General features: G+C 38.5%; 1 protein-coding gene across 3 annotated transcripts in view; it reads left to right on the top strand.

Annotated features, from left to right (window-relative positions):
• Positions 1-10,214: 10,214 nt before the first annotated feature.
• The window catches only part of LOC144655983 (uncharacterized), a 63,064-nt gene continuing 47,311 nt past the window's right edge, over positions 10,215-25,967 (top strand). For all 3 annotated transcript variants that reach the window (XM_078516184.1, XM_078516185.1, XM_078516186.1), the window contains exons 1-11: positions 10,215-10,327; positions 11,507-11,700; positions 14,634-14,762; positions 15,109-15,365; positions 17,696-17,786; positions 21,121-21,507; positions 22,125-22,529; positions 23,563-23,678; positions 24,033-24,318; positions 24,567-24,757; positions 25,027-25,202. In XM_078516184.1, the coding sequence (XP_078372310.1) occupies positions 11,595-11,700; positions 14,634-14,762; positions 15,109-15,365; positions 17,696-17,786; positions 21,121-21,507; positions 22,125-22,529; positions 23,563-23,678; positions 24,033-24,318; positions 24,567-24,757; positions 25,027-25,202 (2,144 nt within the window). In that variant the 5' untranslated portion in view covers positions 10,215-10,327; positions 11,507-11,594. The remainder of the gene's footprint in view (positions 10,328-11,506; positions 11,701-14,633; positions 14,763-15,108; positions 15,366-17,695; positions 17,787-21,120; positions 21,508-22,124; positions 22,530-23,562; positions 23,679-24,032; positions 24,319-24,566; positions 24,758-25,026; positions 25,203-25,967) is intronic.

Genomic DNA, 25,967 nt, shown 5'->3' on the forward strand with positions numbered 1-25,967 from the left:
GTACAAAAGCTACCTTCTTTAGTCACTGAGGTGATGTGCTAAAGTTTTTTTAACAAAATTTATAGTTTGCTAAGTGATGCCATTTAACTAGCTACCTACCTAAGTCACTACAAGATCTGATAAACCGTTTTCAATGTGTTGGGTGAAATTCTTCTTTAGACAGATCATGTTCTCAAATAACATGACAGACGTGTCTCGTCTGACAATTGCCAGACATACAACCTCGACTGGTGATGAGTCACGTGACAACTTTCTCAAACACTACACTGTCCGTTCGGACCGCTCGTTTAATCTGGAGGCCAGAAATTTCATGCAGAAAACTATAGTTGAACTTAGAGTATCTGACAGCCAAACTGTTGTCAATGATAGTGAAATACTAAAGCGCATAGAGGAATTTTACGAAAATTTGTACTCTTCGGAATATGCTGGTTCGCAGGGGCTGTTTGATAACTTCATTGAAAATATCGATTTGCCGCAATTATCCGAAGAAGATAAGAATGCCCTAGAAGGTGAGTTGACTCTCGAGGAATGCCGTCGGGTTTTAAAGACCTTCAGTAATGGGAAGTCACCTGGGGAAGACGGTTTCACTATCGAATTTTACGATGAATTCTTCGATCTTCTTGCACCAGATCTACTTGAGAGCCTCAATGCCGCCTACTTTCAGGGAGAAATGTCTATATCCCAGAAAAGAGGAGTAATCACGTTGATCCCAAAAGATGACTCGGACCTCCTTGAGTTATCCAACTGGCGTCCAATTACCTTATTGAACGTGGATTATATAATTGCTTCTAAAGCAATAGCGTCAAGAATAAAAAATGTACTCATCAGTTAATACATTCGGACCAGTCCGGCTTTATGAAAGATAGATTTATTGGCCAAAATATTAGATTAATAAATGTCGTACTTGAGCAAACAGAAAAGCAAAATGTTCCCGGCATCTTGTTGCAGCTGGACTTTAAGAAAGCGTTTGACACAGTTGAGTGGCCTGTTATAGACCAAGCCTTGTCGAGATTTAATTTTGGTGAAAGTATCAAACGCTGGGTCAGGACATTCTATTGTAACGTTGAAAGCTCGGTTCTTAACAATGGATTTACTACGAAACAAATATTCTTGTCGAGAGGTGTTAGACAAGGTTGCCCCTTGTCGCCATATCTTTATATTTTGGTAGCTGAGATCCTCGCTGCCAAAATAAGGCACGATAAAACTGTTCAAGGGGTTCAGCTATTCAATAAAGAAATTAAACTGAGCCAGTTTGCTGATGACACTTCTCTCATCTGTAAGAACGTTACTTCTGTGGAGAATGCACTGGCCATTCTGGATGATTTTGGAGTCATCTCAGGACTTCGCTAAACAAAAGCCATGTGGTTGGGGCCTTGGAGATCCTACCGTGGTAAGCCTCTTGGTCTCGCATGGACCGATGAACCGATTAAGGTATTAGGTACTTTTATCTCCTATGATTGTCTTAAAAACGAGCAAAAAAAATGTCGCTAGGAAGATCGATAATCTAAAAACGAAGCTAGCTGGTTGGCGCTCGCGACATCTCACTCTTTTTGGAAGGAGCTTGTTAGCAAAGACGCTGGGACTATCCCAGATTGTTTATTCTGCGTCCATGTTGGACATCCCCATATCTCTGCAATCCAGTCGCTTATTTTTCAATTTTTGTGGAAACACAAACCAGACAAAATCAAGAGACAGGTTCTATATCAAGACTTCCCTAATGGTGGGCTAAGGGTAACGAATGTTGAAACTATGTTCAAGTCCCTGCGTCTGGCGTGGATTCCGCGCTTGCTTAAAAGTGACGATGTGGAAGCCCCCACGTGGGCAATAATCCCTAATAATCATTATCCCTAATAATTATTTCAAAAGATACGGGGGTCTTAATTTTCTATTACACTCAAATTATGACGCAAAATTCCTTAAGAACCTAGATACCCCGCTCTTCTACAAACAAATTTTGCAATTCTTTCTAGAACTTAGAAACATTCACAGCACGGGCGAGGAACAGGAGATGATTCTCTTTAATAACAAAGAGATCCAAATTGACGGTAAGACTTTTTTCTATCAAGACTGGGTTGATAAGGGTGCCCTTACTTTGCAGGATGTCATTGATAATAATGGGAGATATTTGCCATTTGAACAGTTTAAACAACGGTATGGAATACAGTGCAACTTTCTTCAATACTTCCAAGTAATATCCGCAATACCAAAAGCCCTATTTGAAAAAGCCAAGGGCCGGGTCAGACCAAATGTCGATTTTCTAACCGGCGCTAAGTTGTTTCAGCTATCACCCCAATTAACTATAGACCTATTAAAACTCAAATCCAAAGATTTCTATTGGCTTTTTCTTCATAACAATAAACCTCAAGCCACCGGTCCATTGAAATGGGAGCGTGACCTTGCTCCGGCAGCCTTGCCTTGGCGTCAAATCTTCACCAGAGTAAAACATATTTGTAAAGAAAATAGATTGAGAGAATTTTATTATAAGCTAATTCATCGAATTGTGGTGACAAAGAAAGAGCTCAATCTCTATGGAATTACGCATAACAACAGATGTTTTTATTGTGGTGAGCCTGATTCAGCTCTCCATACATTTCAAGAATGTAGTGAAGCAATATCTTTTCACAACAAAGTATTACTATGGTTCAATGGGATGCATAACACCTCTATTTCTCCTACAAGCCATGAATTTCTCTTTGGCGTACCACACTCTAAGGACAACACCCTAAGGAAATTTAACTTCTGCCTCCTGTTTGCAAATTACTACCTCCATTTTCAGAAAATTAATAAGAGAATTCTTAACTGGGCTGAATTTAAAACAAAACTTGACTATAAACTAAGATGTGAAAATTTACCTTAATCTTTTTTTTAGTAAAATAAGTTCTTCTTCCTTTATTTATACGTCCATTAGGGTAAATAGGGAGAGCTAAATAGTGATTATAATAAGCAATGTGATGTAGTATGTTTCGTAACAAATGTAACTTATTGTTCATTAGGTAATGTAACCGGCATGTGAGTAATGTATGTAGTGTAAGTAGTGTGAAGAATGTAAGCAATTCTAATGCAGTGAAATGTAAAAATGTAAGTAAATTGTAAGTTAAGTCATGTAGGTAAGCTAAGTATTTGTTCTGTAAGTAGGCTTTATATTATTTTTTTTCTGTGTGTTGCAATAAAAAAATAAAAAATAAAAAAAAGCTTGACAAGTTGAAAGCTCCCCTTCACTGGTCTTTTCCAAAATTCACTCAGGGGTCGATAAGTGGCATTTTAAAGTTTAGCCGAACAGCTGGAATTGAGCGAAGAGGAATGGGAGCATGTATTTCAATTTTTCATTCCCATTCTTATCGCGATACCACTGCAGTTATATAAGTAGTCCCACTGGAAGGACCGTTATTAGAGCATCTACCTCTAATGTATTCACACTAAAGTAATGGGCTGTTTGCCTTCTACCCCTTAGTTTGGATTCGAACGGATTTTTAATCGAATCCGCCGTGTATTAGCTTGTGGCGGTTCCAAAGTCATCGTTCAAAACTCCGAGTATTGCGATGAAGAAAACACTGGCCAGCATTTATCTCGACCCAAGTCACCCAACAAGTTTCGCTGGCTTGGATGATGTGTACAAAGCACTCATAGAGAAAGGAAAGAGTAAAATTACTTGCAAAGAAGTTCGGGATTGGATAAGTCAACAAGACGTTTACAGTGTTTATAAACCTGCCAGAACACATCACTGAGAAAAGCCGAGTCATTATTCCTGGCATTGACGCACAGTTCCAGGCAGATCTTTTTGAAAAGCCTTTCAGACCATTCTCCCATCTGGACGTAAACCATCCAAAATACAATCGGTTCAGGAAACTGAGTTCCATAATCGCGTGTTCCAGAAATTTCCGCGCGATGACAACAATGACTTCTTCACAGTCAATTTAGGCCTTAAGGCTCAGTGATTAAGCGTTTTCAACCGCACATTTAGACGTGCTTCCTCAGCTGGTAAAGTCGTACAATTAAATATACCACCGTAGTATTACAATGAAAACCCAGTCAATTTACTAAAGCCAACAAAGCTAAGGTGTGGCAAACGTTGTATGGCAGTGATGTACAGAAGAGAGTTCGCTTCAAATTTGAAGATGGAGATCGCGTAGCTATCAGCAAGGTAGAGCGAATCTTTGAAAAGTCTTACCTACCCAATTACACGGAAAATAAAGAGGAAAAAGGAAATTAATTTTGTTCAATTGTATACTCAAAAAACGTGACATAAAACTCGATATTGTGACGTAAATTGAGTCTGCGCATCAGCGATATCAGTCACGGAGTTGGTAGTAATGCAGAGCAATTTTTATCCAAGTAATTATGGCCGCCAAGAAAGTTTGAAGAAACGAATTGATCGTTTTGGAGATCTGCACACACTTTTGTCAAGAGAAAAGAACCACGATAAAGGAAATTGCTAAGGATGAAGATGCAAAAGGAATTAAGAGCTGCTTTGTTGTATTTTGAAGCCAAGAAATGTTTAGTTGTTAGACAGGCTATTTTGATCGATATCACAACATTTTGTGGGATTACGATGCATTGGTAAATAGGCTGCCTTCAACAACCAAGCCAATTCTCAGGTATGTCTTAGATAAATATCTACATGTCTGTTTAAAGGAGGATTGAGTAGATTTGGAGTTATACCACATATTAAATAATTCCGTAAAAAACTACAATCAACTTGCAATATCTCTGCAACGCAATGTCCGATTACTTTGAAACTTAGGGATATGTTTATTTGGCACTTAATAAACACATGGGTAAAAAAAAAAAAAAAAATCGAAATTTCTGTTCATTTGACCTTTAACCAAAACAGGTGAGACCACCAAACTGACCAAAACGAAACCGCTGAAACAACCTAAATAGCCGAAAACGAACAAAACACCGAAACGTTTCGGTGGTTTCGCTTCGTTGTTTTGGGTTTTAGTACATGCCATTAATTTATACCCTGTCCCCATTCTACACTTTGCTTGTGAAAATCCAAGGACCGGGTCCACAGGGGTGGTCCATGGACCCAGGTACATGTTTTGTATACGTCCGCATTTAAGGCATTGTTGTGTTTAATTAAAAACATCCATTTTTATCTGATTTGGAAATTTTTCCCATATTAAATTATGAAAGGTGCATATCTAACATTAAAGTAAGCAATTTTGCAAAAAAAATCCACACTAAGACACTTTGTTTAGAAAACCTACTAGCCTGCATACAGTCACCTCTCAATGCATCCTGTAAATCAAAGCAACACGCAGGACAAATCCACTCTTGAAAGCATTTTTTTAATGTGTAAGGGCCTGGTTATATGAGCCAGGCAGGTCCACTTAGCCGGGCTTGCTGGGTTTTGCCAAACACAACACAACACTGAATTAAAAGTGACAACAGAAAGCAAGGGACCGCGGACGAAAATGCTGCTAGTGTACGTAGGAGCTGTCAGCCTTGCATTTCTTGTCACTGAATTAAAGTCGATTTTGCAATTACCAGTACATAACAACTGGGCTAGCTGGTATTACAATTTTCCATGTACTTAGGATCGATGCTGTTGTTCATGATAGCGGCTGTTGATTTTAGGAATTTTAGCAAGTTGGATGAAAATTGCTTAAGTTAAGTACTTGCTAAAAATTATTTCGGTCAGATTTATGCATTAAGTTAAGTACCCCCGGATCACAAGGAAAACAAAATTTAACATCGGAGAAAAGTCATCAAGGTCATCATTCATGGTGAATTCAATCCTGCGTCTGTGCCAAGTCTAGTTTCGGTTATTACGTCATTTGATCATACAAGGTTAAAGGAAACACGCAAACTATTGCAGCGTGTTGGGCAGTAGCTATAGCACACTCCATTCCACCTTCTAGTAACTCGTAGTAAGGCTAGTAAGCAAATTGTAGTACCTTATTGTTACTTATTTTCGCGGGACTTAATTTTCGCGATTTTTGCGTTTTTTTAAAAAATCGCAAAATTAAAGACCCGCGAAAAACGGTTCTCGTGAAAAATTACGACGCCAACTTTAAAACCCTTCTATATAATTAGCTATGATTAATCAACGTTGCCGTCAGTTTACTACAAAATTGCCGTGGTACAGTCGTTAAACTAGCTCTACTTTGTTACAAAGCAACATGACAAACTGTTTTAAGTTTTGTTTTGTTATATGGTTTTGTTCAGTGTCTTGAAAACTATTGCTAGTGGAAATGTAAAATCAGTTGTGAGACTTGCTGTTTGCTAATGCAGACCAAAGTTTTGACAGTTTTCGCGAAATTTGGTTCCTTTAAACATATTTTTGGCCAAATCGCGAAATTTAAGTCCCGCGAAATATGCCCGCCCTATTTTCGCGAAATCAAGTTCCCGCGAAAATAAGTAACAATTAGGTAGTAGCAAAACAATAAATGCATCATACAAAGGGTTTACAGACAATCCGACCTGATGGGCCACTTGGATAGAATGTTGACTGTACCTTCTTTATCCTTAATTGAAGGTTTTGCACAAAATACTTTTATGCTACGATTTGTCTTTGGTTAACTAAACGTTAACCACAGACAAATGTTCTTGGACAAATAAACTCTGTAATCTGGGGCATAGTCAATGTTCTCTGTCTGGAGTAAACTAGTTGTTTACAGCTCTCACACATGTGTTAGGCACTTCAGGTGCCATCATTATCACCTGATCAGAATATCAGGTTCCTTGATCTTACATCATTAAATGGGTTCGTGGCCTGTTTCATCGACGAGCGTCAAGTATAGAAACTTTCAATGGAATGATAGAAATGAATTTACATGACCTTAGTATTTCCTGACTCTGCTCCAACGATTTTCTTTAAATTTGGCCATGGTATGTATCAAGTGAACATAAGCTGTTTCCAGAAATTTAGCAAAAATATTTGGCAAAATTTTTACTGGATGCGATTTTTTCTAAAAGGTGGGATACAGTTAAACGCAAGTAACATTAAAAATATTTATCTCCAGTTAAATCAAATTAGTCATATTATTACTGAATGATAGGCGAAAGTTTTCCCAAAGTTTCATTAAAAGTTATGACGCAAAGTTTGACATGGACGAGTGCGCCTGGAACAACTACGGAGCCACCTTAAGTCTACCACACAACTGACGTCACTTCACAAGCACATAAATTCAACTTCCCCTTGGAAATGGAAATAGAAAAACTACATGTAAATGGTACGGACCACAGGCAGACAATTCTGACAGTTTGAGGTTGTGTGACGTCACAATGCGCATACATTTACATTAATACATTAACTGTAATTTTTAACGGCTGACCTCCGTTTGATTCCTGTGATCGAGAGAAATGGTTCAAAAAGTACTGAACTTCGTATTCTGTGATCCCAGATTGTGACCAACTGTGAGAAAGCTTAACAATTAGTAGATAACAACATCTGCGAGGTAAGATAGAGTTATAAAAATGCGTGAAAATCGTCTGATAAGGCGATCTTTCTTGTCGTGTTGATGGCTGGTGTCTATTTGTCTGAATATCAAAATTATATTGGTAAGACAGAGAAGTTAATCACAAAAATAATAGTAATAATCAGTCTAGTTTCCATTAGCCTGCGTAGCAAGCGTTCCCGTGCGAGCGAAGTGCTGCTATGTGTCGGGCGCGAACGAATATTCTGGCGAAGAGCGAAAGATTCTGGCCGCGCGAAAATTGGGGCGAGAGCAAAAAAGGGAAAGGAGCGGGGAGGGGGTTGGGAAGCGAGGGAACGCTTGCAAGCAAACCCCACGATTCTGAAAAACGCCCACCGATTTTTCCGGTTGATTTCACTCGTTGATTGACGGCTTTATCAACAAATTAGCCAATTACATTTGACGGAAATAAAATTTACTTCCTTCAAAACAAAATCCTCTACGTGAAACCTTGTCAAAATATTCAAACCCGCGAAACACTCTTGTGATGTCCGAAACACCAAGCGATCGCTGTAGAGTTTGTCGATGCAATTTTAAAATTAAATTTGGTACAGCATCTCAGCCGGGAAGAGCTGGTTATATTTCTTTAGAATATCTTTGTAAACCCTCGAAGTGAAAATATTCATACGAGAAATCCTTGCTGATTTTTGCAGAGCTGTTTGAATCGAAGTTGTGGAAAACCCCAAGCTATTTTCATAGCGCGTTTGTCATCCTTGCGCTCGCAAAATTAGAAATTTTGGGATACTATACGAACTCGTACAGAGTTCGATAGGAAGCGAGGCTGCTGCTTGAAAAAGTCAACCAAAGCCAATGTTTCAATCTACTTTATTACCAATATTCGATAATATATTGCAATATAACCGCTTACTACAATAGTGCACAAAGAAATCTTCAGTTTTGGTAAATACGTATCAAAGTTGTAAACAGTGGCGAAGAAGCTCACCTCAATCCCGTCCAAGTTTCATTTGTATGAATTTCGTCTACAACAAGAGCGGCTAAATTCTCATTAAATGCGGAATTCTTCGATTTTAGAGAATCAATAAAATGCCTGTCCATGGCGGCTTCAGCTGAAGAGTACACAATATTAAATTTCCCTCGGTGTATGTCCTCTAAACAGTCAAACTTTTCATTATTGCGGTTTTCGGTGAAATGCGACAGCCAACGAACCATGAAAAACAGAAACAAACAAAATGGATCGAAATCTACCAACCACAACTGACAGACTTGACCTTTTGACCCGAATGAAGCGAACTTCTGTTTCCCGAGAGGTCCGCTAAGATGATTGACGGCAGCAAAAAGCGTAAACCGTTGTTCTTTGATCAGCAAGCACGAATATGTCAAACTTGTCAATCATCATAACTACGCCGCACCAATCAGAGACCCCGTTCGTGGGCGAACGGGTTTTTCAGAATCGTGGGGTTTGCTTGCAAGCGTTCCCTCGCTTCCCAACCCCCTCCCCGCTCCTTTCCCTTTTTTGCTCTCGCCCCAGTTTTCGCGCGGCCAGAATCTTTCGCTCTTCGCCAGAATATTCGTTCGCGCGCGACACATAGCAGCACTTCGCTCGCACGGTAACGCTTGCTACGCAGGCTAAGTTTCCATATGTGAGATTACTGAAATTAGAAAAACAACCGTAAAGCGATTTTGATCGCTATACGATCGCTTTATTTGATCCTATATACTGTTGGGAACCATAGGTTTGAAGTAATGGTCTCAACTTTAAAAATCGATCTAGATTTGCATTTTTGAGAAGTATCACTGGACTTTTTTTTATGTACGCCTTCAACAAGGGACGGAATCAGGCTAAAAGCGGGAAAAATTCAACAGCCAGGGTGAATCTGAAATAAACAAGACTATAACGTAAAGGTGTGAAGATGTAAGCGTTCGGAAGGTTTGTTAAAACGCACCATATGCCTAATATCAATACCCTTTTTGTAGATTGTCAATGGGCATGTCAGTTTGTTTGGAATTTGTTTTCACTCGACTATTAACAATTACAGCCCCACATTGCGTGAACAAGAGCAAAAAGCTGTGTCAATAATAATAAGTCCACTGCTGTTTCTAAATCAACAGCGATGGCGCAAATATTCGTCAACACCGTAGTGACTAAATATACATCATGTGCAGATTTATTTTGTTTCTTCGTTAACACACTCGTAGCTTAAATAAGCGAGCACCTTATTTTTTTGTGTATCTACAAGTTCAGTAATGCTTCAAGCTGCTACAAGAATATAAACCGACGTAGTTTTCTTCTGCGGGACAGCGGGAGTGTATCTGAACATCACTCATGTATAAGATCGTAGAACTGACAGTCAGTGACATTCGCTCAGCCCTCCTACGTCCTCCTCTTATGATATCAGATAGCTCAACTGAGCGCCAGTTTTATGCTTGTTTACTTGATTGCAATGCACAAAGAGAATAAATCTTCGCCATATTTGTGTAATGTCCCTTACTTTCGTTACTAGCTTTCGTTCATGTTTAAACGGTTGGGTCACAGTTTAAAAAATTGCAAACTGGCCATTATACAATGTCTGCCAAACTTTGAATTCAAGGGAGCTTAAGGGACACATTTGCAAATAAGATCGAGGTTTTAGTTATAGCAAAATTTTCGTAGAAAATTAACAATTTGCTTTGTAAATAAGATCGAGAATTTATTTATATAAAGTTAATCCATTCACAAAACCTACAAGTGGCCTCCTACGTTTCATATGTGAAAAAATAAAGCTGTTTACATATTAGAGACAAACCTCAATACGTACGTGACCTGGAGATAACTTGTACCATGTCATTTTATAACGAAACAAACTCCTAGTGAAAACCGGTCTCCTACAATGTTAGGGGTATTATTTAATTTATAAGAAAGGAAAGATCGAACTGAAGTTGATTCAAGTCTCAAAAGTCCAGTTCAGGTAATATTTCAAAACTTAAGCAACAAGTGCTAACGTACCTTTCTTGTAACAATATTTTGGGCCATTGCTACTTGGATAAAAAAATACATATTCTTTTAACTTGGCATAAACAAAAAGAAAAGGGCGCGATGCCGAAAAATGATATCATTGCAAAACACGAAGTTTTGGTTTATTACAAGTAAGAAAACTGATTTTAATACAATATTTCGGCTCTATTTTGCAATGATATCATTTTTCGGCCTTGCCTTCTTCCTATTGTGTTCGAAATTGTCAGATGGCTCTGTATTTTTGCATATACAAAAATCAATGGCTGAGTCATATTGAATGTAGGTTAACAAAAAAGCGTATAAAAAGACTTATTTGCGTGAACGTTAAGAAAAGTGTTTGCTGTCCTAAGTAAAACGTTGTAGTCGTCAACTGTTGTTCCTTTTCCTGTTAATTTTGACGAAGGCACATCACCTGTGAGTGATGGCGTGGCAACTTTTCGTCACTGTGCGGTGTTAAGGCAAATATAAAATATAAGAATTTATTTTTTATGACACATCAGTTCGATAAAAGATCTCTTTCAATGTAAGGGAAATTGTATACATGTCCAACTGTCGGTGGTATTTTGAAGAAGGGCCAGAACAAAGTTATTTTCTCTTTCTTTAAAGTAATAAGCATTGCTAAATCTAGGAAAAAGAGCATCCAGTTAAATAGCAAAATTCAGTATCACTGTTTGTTTTGTGCGAAAAAAGGATCTTGGAAACTTTGTAGCAAAATAAAGCGTCCATGGCATAATATTAACCCCATACCTGTTAAAAAGCTGTCAGGGCTTAATCTAAGTACGAATTGCAATATTTCAATGCCCGAAACCTGAACACTCTTTTGGGGTTTTTCTATTTTATTTGGAGTGCCAACGCTACTCAACGTCATCCTTAACAATGACTGAGAATTTTGGATTATTTCTTGATTGTTTCTACGATCGATTTGCTCTTCCGTTTTGGTAGTTTCTTCATCAAGACCGAATTTTTATATATTTATTATAAATATTGATGTGTCGGAAGTCTTAACAAGGACAATAATGGATATCCTTTTCTAATCAGCTACGCGGAGAAAGCCTAACCTGTCATTTCTTCTTGCAAACATTACGGCAATTTTTATGATAATGAAATATTCTGACAATGTGCTTTTTTGCAGAAGTCATTTGAGTCAAAACACTTCGCCAAGCAGGCGCCAATTTATTTTATTCCGGTAGCCACTGGTGAAGAAAGCACCTCTTCGTGACATGACAACTTGCATCAACCGGAGGCCAATGATTGCCATCACCACGCTGTTTCTATTTTTTCTGAGGCTGTCCTCGGCAAGAAGCAATTCCAGTCATCTACTTCCTGGTGAGATTTCCACACTTGCGAACAGTTATTGACTTGAAACAAGATATCTGGTTTGATAAAAGTTATGTCTAAACATAAGCACGCGACTGCTATTTAAAAACTGTTAATGATCTGGTTTCCCCTTTGTGGGAAACAACAGAGGTTGCAACGGGTGGATATGTTATATTTTTTCTATGTTATTCACCAGCCGGGAGGTTCGTATTGGGAAAAACTGACAACGGATAGAAAGGGATAGAAAGGGAATACGCCCAATTTTTTTATAGTTTCCACAAGGGCACTGATAAGTAAAATATAGAATACTTTTCGATTTCCGTTGTTGTTCGTTTTCCTAGCCTTGACAGCTTAGTTTTGACATGTTAATATATTAAAGATGAAACAAAGATTCTTGCTTTCTGATAGAAGGACATTGAGAGTTCACACGTACAACTAACTCATTGAAAACATTAGAAAAATATTCCTTGCAAAAAAAATGAAAGCTAATATAATATAACGGTTTTAAATTTGTTTACACTTTCTAACCAATTATTTCACGTCAAAATGTATTATACTGCACTAACTGAATTTCATACCAATGTGCTATGCCAAGTTTAATTTGAAGAGAAAAGTATACAGGCCATGAAACGATTATTTTTCCGACCCATTTTGCCTGGTGTATAAGCGAACTGATAATCATGCTCGATTGTCTTTTCTAAAATATTTAGGGTTTTTTTAATAAAATAAGTTTAAAATACATTTCATCGTCTAGAGCGATCTAAATCCTACACCTTTTTGGCTGTTTACATCAACAGAAACAATCGTGTTATCACAAAAAATAATGCTTGGTTGAAAGCCTTTTTAACAATAAAATAATATGTAGTTTCTAATTCTTTCGCTTGATTTCTTGGCTCTTCTGTCTACATATATTCAATCGATTGGAAATCAATTTTCCGTTTGGGATGTTTACGAAGAAAAGACTCAATAGTTTCTGGCCTTTTCTTCATGAAGATGGAAAGGGGACATACGTTTTAGTGACTAAAAATATAGTCAAGTGAATAAACAAAACAAAGCGAAATTATGAAAAAAACTCGGAAAGATTAATGATAACGTAAATTTAATAACAGGAACGCGACTGCAGTATCTTGACATCATTTTGCCATGTAGTTCTGTGGTGTGTGATCTCACCTAGACTCAAGGTACAGACTTTAGACAAAGTCCTTCGTCTTAACTAATTTCACACGCCGGGACGAAAGTCGACCTCTCTCGACTTAAGCTTGCGTCACTCGTTTTTGCGACTTCGTCGTTCACTGGGCCGCTTTGCGGACTCGAGCTCGTTTCACTGTGGCAAGTCTAGATCTCAGTAAGGATAAACTTTAGAAACAGGAAAACGTTTTAAAATTACCATTTGAGTCCAACTGTTTTCTATATTTCTATATTATACTGTTTTCTATATTATTTATTTGGGCTGAGAGCACAAGCAACTTTTAAAAAATAAAAGGATGCCGACAGAATTTCTCACCTCTGTCAATGCAAACGCCTGCCGCGAGTTTAACTAATTATCTCGAGATCTCTTTTGAATTTCTTTTCTTGATTGCGCATATCATCTACAGTTGAACCCTGGTAACTCAAACTCTGAAGGGAAATGAAAAACAGTTCGAGTGAGCGGGGTTTTCGAGTTAACCGAGTAAAAATGACTGAAAAGTGGGTCCAAGGGAAATAGCAGTTAGTTCGAGTTAGGGGGGTTGTTCGCGTAATCCGAGTTCGAGTTATCCGGTTCTACTGTAGTAAATCTCGTCCGGAGGTGGACTAATCAAGACTTTTCTCCGTTCAAGAAGTTTGTACCTGGTAAATCGCGGTATTAGACTAAGGCTTGCTTATCGTTTATCGCGGACAAATTTGTAGATATGTTCGTACGCGTTCCTAGACAAATTTCGTCTTCGGAGCTTTGTGAAATGACAGCGCCACTCAGAAGTCTAATATTCTTTACGTGAAAATGTGGATTTTCTTACTTCTCTGCCAGTTAATTATCGCGATGAATAGCTTTCGGCTTTCAGACCTTGTAAAATGAATAGGCCTCGAATAAAACCTCGAATTATCTATACTCCAAGCTGGAAATCAACCCTTATCAACGTTTGAAAGAATTTGTTGAAGCGTTGTTGTTGAGTGCCCGTCGAGTGCGCACGTGTTTTAGCTCATGGGTTGTCATCGTCACCCAATCACCACGTAGAGATTCGTTCATCTTGCGTCATCGTTTAACAATCACCTAACAGGCATTTATCACACCACCCGACACCAACTTGCGGGCATTCTGCACAACTCCCGATACTATTTGCGCGCCAACTTTGGGCTAATCGAGATTTGTCCTGGTATATACATATTATACGTGCGGACTTCAATGATGCCTCCTCGGGTTTTGGCCTCCGGGTCAAAACCCTGCGGAGGCAATGATAGAATCTTGAGGGATTTGTGTCTCAGTCGAAAGCCTTTTGTTGTTGTTGTTGTTGTTGTTATTGTTCTTACTGCCCGCGAGTTTTGTACTTTTAATTTTGGGGAGGCAAGCATGGCCGAGTGGTTTAGGGCGCTGGTATTGTAATCCGAAGGTCTCTGGTTCAAGACCTGCCCTTGCCACTAGCTGGATTATTTGTTTCTCGGTTGTCCCGAGTTCAATTCAAATCCTCGACCACGCTTTGTATATAGCCAACTGGTCTGCCTCCTGCCAGTTGGGATTTTTAACCTTGTTATGTTCATTTAAAATTATTTGTTTCCTCTGTTTCAGTGGCATGCCTGTAAACTAGCTATCTCGTTGAGATATGAAGCTAAGTGCATGACCACTATAAACATATATTTATTTTATTATTTTTTTTTAAGACGATTGTATGATCACATTTACCAAACCAACATTTGAGAAAGGAAAGATGGATGATTATTTTTGTATGTTTTTTTTTTTCATTGTTAAGACTGCGATTTCGAAAATTCCACCTTCTGTGGCTGGGAAAATGACAAATCTGGAAGAGCGAAGTTTAACTGGATCATATGGTCAGGGAGCACGTCCAGCCCAACAACAGGACCTCATTCCGACGAATCAGGTAGTGTTTAAGCAAATACGAGAATTGACGGATAGTCTGACACAAAGAAGGAGAACGAGAGCTTTGCAGTTATTTAAAAAGTTCTTGGCCAGTTGAAAAGGAATAATTCCGCTTGAGAAATAAATTTATGCTTTGTTTCCAACTGGTCACGTTTTGTTTTTTCCACCAGAGTACATCATCTCACGAAAATATTGTCCGTTATGTCGAGGCATTGTTTGCGTTTGTTTTTTTGGGTTTCGTGGTCACTTGTCGTATAAACTCTCTGATAACGGCCTATCCATAATAAGCAAAACAAAATTTTTTGAAAGCTCGCTTGGAGCTGAAAAAATTCTGCTTTCTTTTATAGGCAATGGTCGTGGAAAGTATGCTTATATGAAAGCCACAGGTCGTCAACACGGCGACAATGTTAGGATCATTAGCCCAACAATGCAGGGTCCAAAGTGCATGTCAATGATGTATCATATGTATGGCAGCACCATGGGAAGCTTGATAATCTACATGAGGACCAATAGCAATGAAACAGTTCAATGGATCAAATCTGGAAATCACCCTGACCGATGGTTTAAGGCTGCTATATTCATTGATTCATCCGTTGATTACCAGGTGACCCATCATTTTAACAAACATGGTTAGGCGCTTAGAAATTCCCTGTCTTCTGAACGGCCCATTAAAACGCATCAGCTGTATTGAACTAATGGCGGAGCACCCGCGCGCGCCGAAGCCTCATTCCTTAGACTTTTTGGTAAACCATCGAGCGGAAAATTTTGGTTGTCACGTAACCGTCCACCGTCCCTACATACGTATAGGTTAGGCCTGGGGACGAGGTTGCCCAAGGCTAAAGGAAAGTTAAAAATAACAAACTGCAAATAAAGCTCGCTGCGCAAGTCAAAATACAGACAGCAGGTAAAGTTACTTAGCGATACTACACAGCAAAGCACCTTTATTATCCAACTACTCTTTTTTATTTGTCAGTTTATCGAGACCTCAGTGCGTAAATTTGGTGTTTACGCAAAAATTGTCGTTGGACAGCAGAACAGGTATATTTTATTGGGCTTTGGTCGCATTTTCCGTAACTCTAAACAAGCAATTGACCTAAATTTTATCGAGTTCATGCATGATGTGGACGTTTCAGTTAGATCTAAACGAAGTCAGTGTTGGTATGAAAACGCGGCAAAATTTGTTGCGTGGTGTTCACTGTGAAGGCTAAATGAAACTAGACAGAGTAAAGAGAGCGACTAAATAAGGACTTTGTTCCAGAATTGCTTCTCGCACGATGTCATTAGAAGTTGTCTTTATTCCGCGACGTTGTAACAAACGAAAAAGTTTGAGGGGAAGACCCGAAATAATTGCGTTGTTGGAAGATATATTCCTTTAGCAAGTCTAGTTTGCTTGCTTACGTTTTTTCTACGGCTATCATCATAAAGAATACAATTAAGCTTAAATGATCGTACTTTTAACTTGAGAAAAAGCCAACGAAAAGAAATAATTGTGTTGAAACGAAGCTAATCTTAGCACGGATCATGTCCCCTGAACTAAAGGACAACACCCAGATGTAAGGTAAAAAACTCTACTGAATTATTTAGCTAATTTTATGACAAATATTGTGTTTACTTTTTGGACGCAGTTTGGAGATGTTTTGTATCGGCTAGGTTTGGATCTTACCTTTAATACTTTGCCGCTTTTGCCTTCATTCCGTCGCTTCTGAAGTACTTTTACGCTTACAAAAGTCGACAGTTTTTGTTACCCTGAGTTGGTTTTAATTTGCCATCGGTTCGTCTGATTGTCTATTGCCTTAAGTTGATTTTCTTTGGCCGTATCTGATTTTCTGATCCCTTGCCGCGATGTCCTGTCAAATGTGAGTTTATTTCATATTGCTGCGGTATATTTAAGTGACGTTTTTCGAAGTGCTGAATGACGACAGAGCAGAAAGCTCGACTAAAATTAAATTAATTCAAATAAACTTGTTTTGACAAATGTTTTACCCCATCTAGGTCAAGCGCGAACAGTGGATACAAACTGACTCAGAGTTTTTTAAGTAAATTCAAACAAATTAATAACTACTAGAGATGATTTAGCGTACAGAAAAAGTAAATTGTTCAACCTGTGCAAACGGCAAGAGATAAAAGATAGCTACCAATTTATCCCAGAAAAGTTTTAAAGTTGATGGGTACGTCCGTACGTGGGCGGCCCAATGGAGTGCAGCGATGTCATTTTCAACAATCAAAGATCAGAAAAGTGAGACGGGAATACTTAGCCACGAAAAATATTGAAGTCTCTTTCGTAAGTAAGACTATAAGAGGAACGCGAATCTATTTTCTATCACTAGAAAGTAAAGAATTTATTCAAAGGTAATTTATAGTGCCATGATTTTCAATGCTCTGCCTCAAGATGATTAGTTTTGTCGCGCCGTTAGACATTCAGTTTTACCGTGAGCGATTTAAATTTGTGTTGCACCTATGAACCACCTATGAACCACATTAATGCTTTGCCCGCCTATTTTCCAGAATAGAAACATTGTAAACTTCAGTGTAAATTAAATAAATGGGGAGCTCCGCTTCAAGGCTTGTCTAAATTTATATACTAAGTTTCGCAACGCTATCACTTGATCACTGAGCAATCTGTATGTCTTTTACCGATTTAGCATTCATAGGCAAAATTATAATTATAATAATCATTCACATCATGAGTGAAGTCATCACTTGTACCTTAGTACCTTGGTGTTATACATACGGTGCCATGGTAGTGCAATTAACAGATAAAACTATTTGAATAATTTTCTTATCAATTGCATTCTAAGCTTTACGTTTGTCACATGCCGTTCTCAATACCCAAGAAAGGGAGGGGTGAAACAATCATAAAACTAATCGAACTTCGATTATTACGTAATCCCTGCGACCAGATTCTAGCTTATCCGTTTTGTTAATGCATATTAGATCGTTCTTGAAGGTGTGAGAGGGACTGAGTATTCAAGCGATATTGCCATTGACAGCATCACATTTACCAATGGAATATGTCAAACACCAGGTAAGTTAATTTCTTTGATTTTCCAAAAAAAGATTGCCGCAAAGTAATACTCTAAGGCCATCAGCTGTGGACTATGCATGGTTTGCATGTTTGTTATATTAAAGCAATGTAGAGATAGCACAGTATAAAAGCAACTAGGATAAACTTCGTAAACAAATGTATCATTACACAAACAAGATATAAAATAAATAAAATTAAATAATTAAATTAATAATTAAATAAGTACCATTAAATAAATCTACGGCTTGAATATTACACCTTTCAGTATATAATTTGGCATGAAGTATCTCTGTTTGACTCCTTATAACCCTACATTTTTGTTTTTGATGAAAATCTTTCAAGAACCTAGACATTTGCAATTTTGTGCAACTTGCCCATACATTGCTCTGTAAATAATTCAATAAATAATTAAATAAGTACCATTAAATAGTTCTACGGCTTGAATATTACAACTTTCAGTCTAAAATCTGGCATGAAGTATCTCTGTGTGACTCTTTAAAACCCTACGTTTTTGTTTTAAGCAAAATAATCTTTCAAGAGCCAGGAAACTTGCAATTTTGTACAACGAGCCCATACATTGCTCTGTAAAAAATGCAATAAATAATTAAATAAATACCATTAAATAATTCTACGGCTTGAATATCACACCTTTCAGTCTAAAATTTGGCATGAAGTATCTCTGTTTGACTCTTTAAAACTATGCGTTTTTGTTTTTGATGAAAATCGTTCAAGAGCCGAGAAATGTGCAATTCTGTGCAACGTGCCCATACATAGCTCTGTAATAATGTAAAACAATTCTGCGATAAAATAATTCTACCGCTCGAATATTACACCTTTCAGTATTAAATTGGCATGAAGTATCTCTGTATGACTCTTAATAACTTTTTTTTTTCTTTTTTTTTTTTTCATTACGAACAAAAGTCTCGCTTGCTCTTTTGGGCGAAATAAAAATCCTTTTTAATTATCTCGAGCGCGTGCAAGCAAACGTCTTGCTTAGGCTATGTTTACACGAGACCGATTTTCGGACCGGATAGGCCTTCTGTTTACACGGGACCGTTCTTAAACAGGTCCAAAACAGATCCAAAACTATTTTGCAGGTCCAGTTTTGGATCTGTCCCGGACCAGTTCCAGAACGATCCCGGTTCCTTGTAAACAGAAGCCGATCCGGTCCGGTCCGGTTCGGAACGGTTACTGTCCGGTCTTGTGTAAACGTAGCCTTATATATTTTCTTAAAACTTGCTAACATTCATTTTAATTGGCAAGAGTTCAGTTTATTAATCTTGAGTGTGCGTGAGTACATCTCACTTGCTTAAATTCTTGGTTAAGTGTGACCAAAAGTCCCACTTACTTTTATTGTTAACATTGAGTTGTTTGGTTTGAGGGAGTAAAGGGTCGGTGTCTGACATTTGCAGAATGCAGAATACAGAACGCAGAACGCAGAACGGCAGAATGCAGATGCAGTGAGAAGCAGGAGATGAGAATGCAGAAGCAGAATGCAGAATGCAGAATGCAGAATGCAAATCTCTAACCAACTGCTTGCAGGCATCTGACACTATACAACTAATCGTTGCCCGTGTCTAAATAAAGTTATCGTATTGTATTGTATCGCACTACGTCATCACCTCTTTTCCCGCGCTCAGTTGACATTTGCCTCGTTTCCACGTACGAGTTGTAGCGTGTAGTCTAGGTGAGTTTTTATTTTATTTTCTTGAAAGTAATTGTTGTGGAAGTGTGACATTTAACCGACTGGTATCCGGCCTGCAGTTTTGACAATCTGCGCCCAGCGGTATTCAGTCTTCGGTCTTCATTCTGCATTCTGCATTCTGCATTCTGCATTCTGCATTCTGCATTCTGCATTCTGCATTCTGCATTCTGCATTCTGCATTCTGCATTCTGCATTCTGCATTCTGCATTCTGCGTTCTGCATTCTGCATTCTGCATTCTGCAAATGTCAGACACCGGTAAAGGGTCGCTATGCGAGCGAAATTTTTGTTCGTATATCTTTGCTGGGCAAAAGTCTCAAGTGTGTGCGTCCAGCAAAAATTGTACATAACGCGTACGCCATTCCTTTGGTGACTAGGAAGCTAGGAGCTACGTTGTTTGATATATAAGTGGTGTAAGGCCACTTTCGTGCATGTTTAGAAAGTTCCTGGAAAGTTAAAGACTATCGTACTTATCAAAATATTAGCGAAATTTCTTTAAAGTATGTTTCTTTCAAAACCTGACATTTACACGGGCACACGTCTCATTAACATGGTCAAAGAGGAAATCCCGCTCCGTATTGTCTTCATGAACGAGCTTTCTACAGAGTTTGGTATTAGGGTAGCCTATTTTCTGCAATTTATGTGTCACTCAGGGCGAGGGTCTAATGTGCTTGACACTCCCCGAAGAAGTAGTACTGCTCTACTTTTCCTCTTTCATGGATGTAGCGTTCATGACATTTTCTAACTACATGTAAACGGATGATCTCGGAGAGTCACAGAAATGATTGTCAATACCTTGTTTGTGCGGTTGCCCCTAGATAAATAAATAAATAAATAAATAAATAAATAAATAAATAAATAAATAAATGAATAAATAAATAAATAATCAGTAAAAAGGTATGCTCTATCTTTTCATTCCTGTTCATTCCTAAAGGGTTATCTCTAATTTTAATGTATTGATTGTTTCTTTATTAGAGAGGATATTTGATATCTTACATCACATTGGAAAAGTCCATGTTTTTGATAATTCGTGCATTAGCCCTTTAAATACATGTCCTCTATAGTTAAAACACAGCACTCCCTTTCAGTCGACAACCCCTTCGCCCCAACCCCACATAACAAATAAAGCGACAATGATAAAAGAAAACACTCACTACTGCAACCTAAATTGTAAATGCTACCGCATTGAGTTGTACAGCGGTATTGCGTACAAGGCGCCAATTTTTTTTTTCGACATAAGGTCACGTGACATAAAAAGCACATGAGTTTTGCTGTTCCGAACAAGGTTGAACCTCGGCAGTTTGTAAATGTACTATTTTCGCCTCGGTTCTTTCGTTAAAGATTGTGATAATTCTGAACTACACGCTAGAAGTCTTAAGGCAAGGAAGGTACGGAAGACTTGTGTATCAGATGTAGCGAAATTAAAGATATGGCAGTTCGTTTAGAAGTCGTGAGTATGATCTTTTGGAACTTACCGACGGTCACATAAATCCTGGAAAACTATAGAATCTTGTTGTAATACAGCACGGTTCAAGACATCCATATTGCTATAATACCTAGCTCTCTTCCTAACACACTTGATGTGCAGTGATCACTAAGCAGTGATTACTTTATTCCTTTTTGGCGGTTAGTTTTCCAAACGCTGCATGCCTTCATGAAGACAAATGGTGTGGACTTCAAACTTGACAGAATTCCTGCGCATACTGGTTGGATTTATCAGTTCACGATGCAAGCTACCCAAACTAGGAACAGCTCTGATGATATGATGTACTTTGTTTACCCGGCGGATTCAGTCCTTTGTCCAAAGAGTCTGACTCGGCAGCTGTCACTGGATAAGCTTCACTGTTTACCTGTAGACTTTCTGTATTCTTCAACAAATTACCAAGAAGGTTACAGGAAGGTGCTGCTTATGAACCGGGGCGCGAAACTTTCTTCTGGGATTGCTTTGGAAGATTACAATGCCTGTTGTGATCAGCAGACTAAAGAATACTTTTTCGCAAATGTTACAATGCAGCGAGGTGAGTATTTTGCATTCGAAAGGAATGGATTTTTCTTTTCTGGGGTAAAAAGGCTAGCGTAATGCTAAATGTTACAAGATGCTGGAACTCGGCCCTAGAATACCAACTTATGATAGCATTAACGACTTGGATAGGGGAATAAAGTTTTTGTATCCAGTACAGTACTTATAGGCCATTTCCGGGTTGCCCTTTGTCTCCGTATCTAAACGAGTCTTCGTGCGAACCCTTTATATAAAAATAAGTTTCACTTGTAACGTTCAGTTTTATGAAAAATCAAATTTATTTTCAAAACGTTTTGCAGGATGATTGACGGTTTAAAACAGAGGCAAAATGCAACTAGGAAATTACTTATAAGAAATGTAGATTTCAATACAAGTGCCATTTTCGTATGTGACTGTTATCGCGCTAACCATGGCCATAACCATAAACGTGGGCAAATTTGCAAGTCGTCGTGCACCAGGACTCGATTTAAAACAGAGGTAAAAGGCAACTTGTTAATAGCTTAATTAAAGTGACCTCAAGAATTAATTAAGGACGTAATCAACTCTCTGCGAACAAACATAAGAAATAATTTTTGGTGTCGATTGGGCTAACAAATATTATTTAAAACATTGCAGCACCTGACTATTGTCCTCCAGGATGGCGACGATTTGAGGAAACTTGTTTCCAAGTACACTTAATCCGTAAAAAACCTTGGGACGACGCCAGATTCGATTGCCGGAACCGTGGTGGACAGTTAGCTGTCTTTGAAAATGGGTTCCAGCCTCACAAAATAACCAAATTTATGGATGATTATTTCGATGAATTGGCTTATATTTCTGTTGGTGCGAAGGCTAGCAGTGATGGGCGATGGCAGTGGTTAGGAGGAAGGGATGTCACCTTAGGCAACATTTGGCACAGTGGATATCCTAGTGTTCGTAAGAAAGGAGAGTGTGGTGTACTAGCGGAGGGATCTTCAGAGTGGAGGCTTTTTCAGGCTGGTTGTCATTACGAGATGGGCTTTTTGTGTGAAACATACGAGAGTAAGTACTTCTGCATGCATGGTCATTGTATGATTATGCTGTGTTGAGTGCTGGCTGGTTTATACTGTAACGCATCTCGAATTATGAATCATTTAGCAAATTAGAGCGCCTGCACAGGAAAATCGAGCATAACTTGGCCACGGTCAAAAATTAAACCTTCCTTCTTTCTCAATTTTTCGAAAGGTTTTAATGAGGTTTTGAAGGTGTCGGGGTTTATTTTTCAAAGCGTACGGCCGACTCTTAGAAATATTCGAGAAAATAGATTTCGCACTATCGACGGCTAAAAACCAAAACTAAGTGGCAAAATTATGCATTCGCAAAAACGTTCTCGTGTTGTTGGTTGAAGATATATCATTCAGAATTAGCAACATATATATTCCCGATGGAATAACTTATACCAACAACGCGAGAACCCTTTTGAAAATGCTAAATTTTGCTTACTAATTCAGCTATTTGTAAAACAAAACACATCCGTGCAAATACTTCCGAAAGACGGCCGTATTTGTGGAAAATTGACCCCGAAACCTTTGAAAACTCGTTTTAAAAATCTTTTAAAAAACCTATCTTTGTAAAGGTAGGTTTCATTTTTGACCGTGGCCGCGATTTTGACACTTTGCTCGGAATTTCTGTGCTTCGCTTTTAACATTCGCCGTTTATTTACCCGTGACACACATCATGTCAACCCAGCCAAAGTCAATATACCAAGGTTAAACGTTAATAAGTCAATGCCTCTACAGCTTTTCTTTAGTGTACACAGAATTCCCTTTACTCTTTTCTTGCTGTTCACGACAAAGGAGTAACGATCTGATCTACCAATAGGCCCCTCTATAGAAAGGACGAGTAAGGGAGCGTTTACATTGTACCGGGGTGACTTTCGAACCAGCGCGAGTTCACCCAGGTCACTTCTCATGGCTCTGTAATCGTTTACGGGCACCATCATGCAAATGATGAAAAAGATCGTTAAAAGCGAACATGATAACAACAAAATTGGTCCTTGTGATTATGATTATTTTCTTTTTGTTCAAAATTATAGGGAACTATGTGTCTGGCCGACCAACAAGTAACCTATCCCAGGCTGTCACTATCGGAAGCTCATTCCATGTTGTAGATGGCAACATCGCGACCTGCTTTACGATCAAAGGGCAAACTGTATGTAACTTAAATAAACCAAGTACGATATATTTACATTCCAACATGTGCCGAGGTGTAGGGATGAATAAATATTTGTCGATTAGCTTTTGTTCCATTTCGTACACGCGCTGTTAAGTAGCTTGTTCATAGGAGCTTGCGTTATGGGCGTCAAGTGTGTTTTCTTATAGTCAAATAGTACGGTTCAGTTCATAGTTGAGGTCGCTTGGGTCAGTGACCTGGCCTTGCGCGACTTAGTGATGTTTTCTAAAGTAGGTCAATTTTACTCAAAGAATGAGGGTATGAAGGTGGGCAGGCAAAAGCTATCTACAAACGATAAGCTGAAACCCATGCATGATTTAAATTTTCTCAAAGGGCAAACAAAATTGGTGGAGTGTAACTCTGGAAGGGACAGCATTTGTGTACAAGATTTGGATTATAAACAGACCCGACTGCTGTTTAGAACCATTACCAAACGTTCAGGTGATTTTAAGTAACAACGAGACCTCTGCGATAGCAGCTGACTGTGAAGTTTACGATTGGATAGCAGAAAAAAGAAGACTTCTCGTGTGTAAACCATCAATTATGGCAACAAACGTAACTATATTGGCCGATGAAGCTAACAGTTTGAGCCTCTGCGAGGTTTTGATTACTGCAACAGGTGAGGAAAAAACTTCAACTGAGGAAAGGCAAAGAAGGAGGAACTGCTTCAAAAATTATTTCGTTTCGTTAGAATTTCGCTCAAAAATTCTGTTTGAAAGACGTAAGCGCAATCGCAAAGAAATTACATTTTTTCTGCCGATACTTTAACCACGCTTGTACTGAAACAAACAATCAAACCAAATGACTAGGTTGTTCTGTAAAAAAAATTCTTGATAAGTTTTACTTGTATTCGCTTTTTGTTTACAGACAGGGAAATAACTGCACATGGTGTTCGTCAGGAGCTTTGGTACAAAATGGCACCTACTGGATCGATAGACAGTTTGTGGGCTGATAGGAGATTTCCAAGCAATCCAGATGTTGTGAACATTCTCCAAAACTTTGATGCTCCGTATAATTTTCATACCAATTACGGGCAGCGGCTGATAGCATATCTTCGGGTAATTCTGATTTCTTGCTAAAATAAAATCTCAGGCGTATAACATACATTCCGGTGATGTTTCATCAGAGAGCCCAAGTTAGGAATTTCCACTCGTAAGTCTCAAGCTCTAAAAATATTACGCTATTAAATCGCAGATAGATTCTTTCTGTTTTGTCAAACAGCCAATTATTGAATTTTTCCACCCAACAATTTATAGATGCTGTCAGAATGTCATTCTATATTTATTTAATTTAAAACAACGTAAACTGCCTTTTATTCTGTCTCAAGGTTCCAGAAAGTGGAAATTACACATTTTACGTTGCTTGTAATGACGCTTGCGAGCTATGGCTTGACACACAACAAGGAAGCACATTAGCAAGTGGCAATGACGATGAAGAATCAGGAAGAATTCTTTTGGTCGATATAAAGCAGGGATACTGGACAGACCACAATCAGTGGAATAAGTAGGGATTTATTTTAACTGAATACCAATATGGAATGTGCTTTTTGTGGCTTATATAAATGAGTAAATCCTTGTGGTGATTTTTCTGGACCAGTGCTTAGGCACAAGAATGGATTGACTGACTGATTGATTGATTGATTGTTTGGTTGATTGATTAATTGATTGATTCACAGGCAGACAAGTAAGCGTCACGGTATGCGCTATTTGATCCCATACATTCACTGTATTTTGTAACGATTGACCTCCGCTTGAGTCAGCTGATCGTGAGAAATGCTCCATAAAATACTGAATTTCGCATCTTCTGATCCCAAACATTGATCTACTGTAAGCCAGATAAATAAAATTCACTAACCTTTTATCTTTTGTGTGATCTTTTGTGTTTTATGGGGTTTGGAGGCCGTTAATTCCTCGCTAGCTGGGGGCGGTGACGACTAGCGAGGAATTAACGGCCTCAAAACCCCATAAAAACACAAAATATCACAAAAAGATGAAAGGTAAGTGAACTTTATTTATCTGGCTTGCAGTAGATCAAAGTTTGGGATGAAAAGATGCGTAATTCAGTATTTTATGGAGCATTTCTCACGATCAGTTGACTCAAGCGGAGGTCAATCGTTACAAAAGCGCATTATCTTGATGTTTACGTCACGCGGCCTCAAACACAGAGACCTGTCTGCCTGTGATTGATTGCTTGATTGATTGATTGATTCTTGGTTATGGCGAGTTTGCGTTCCTGTTCAGCGTCATTGTTTGTTTCTAGTCGCAGCCT

Source organism: Oculina patagonica, chromosome 6 (assembly GCF_052425735.1).
Source record: "Oculina patagonica isolate OP01 chromosome 6, crgOcupat, whole genome shotgun sequence".
NCBI classification, from domain to species: Eukaryota; Metazoa; Cnidaria; class Anthozoa; order Scleractinia; family Oculinidae; genus Oculina; species Oculina patagonica.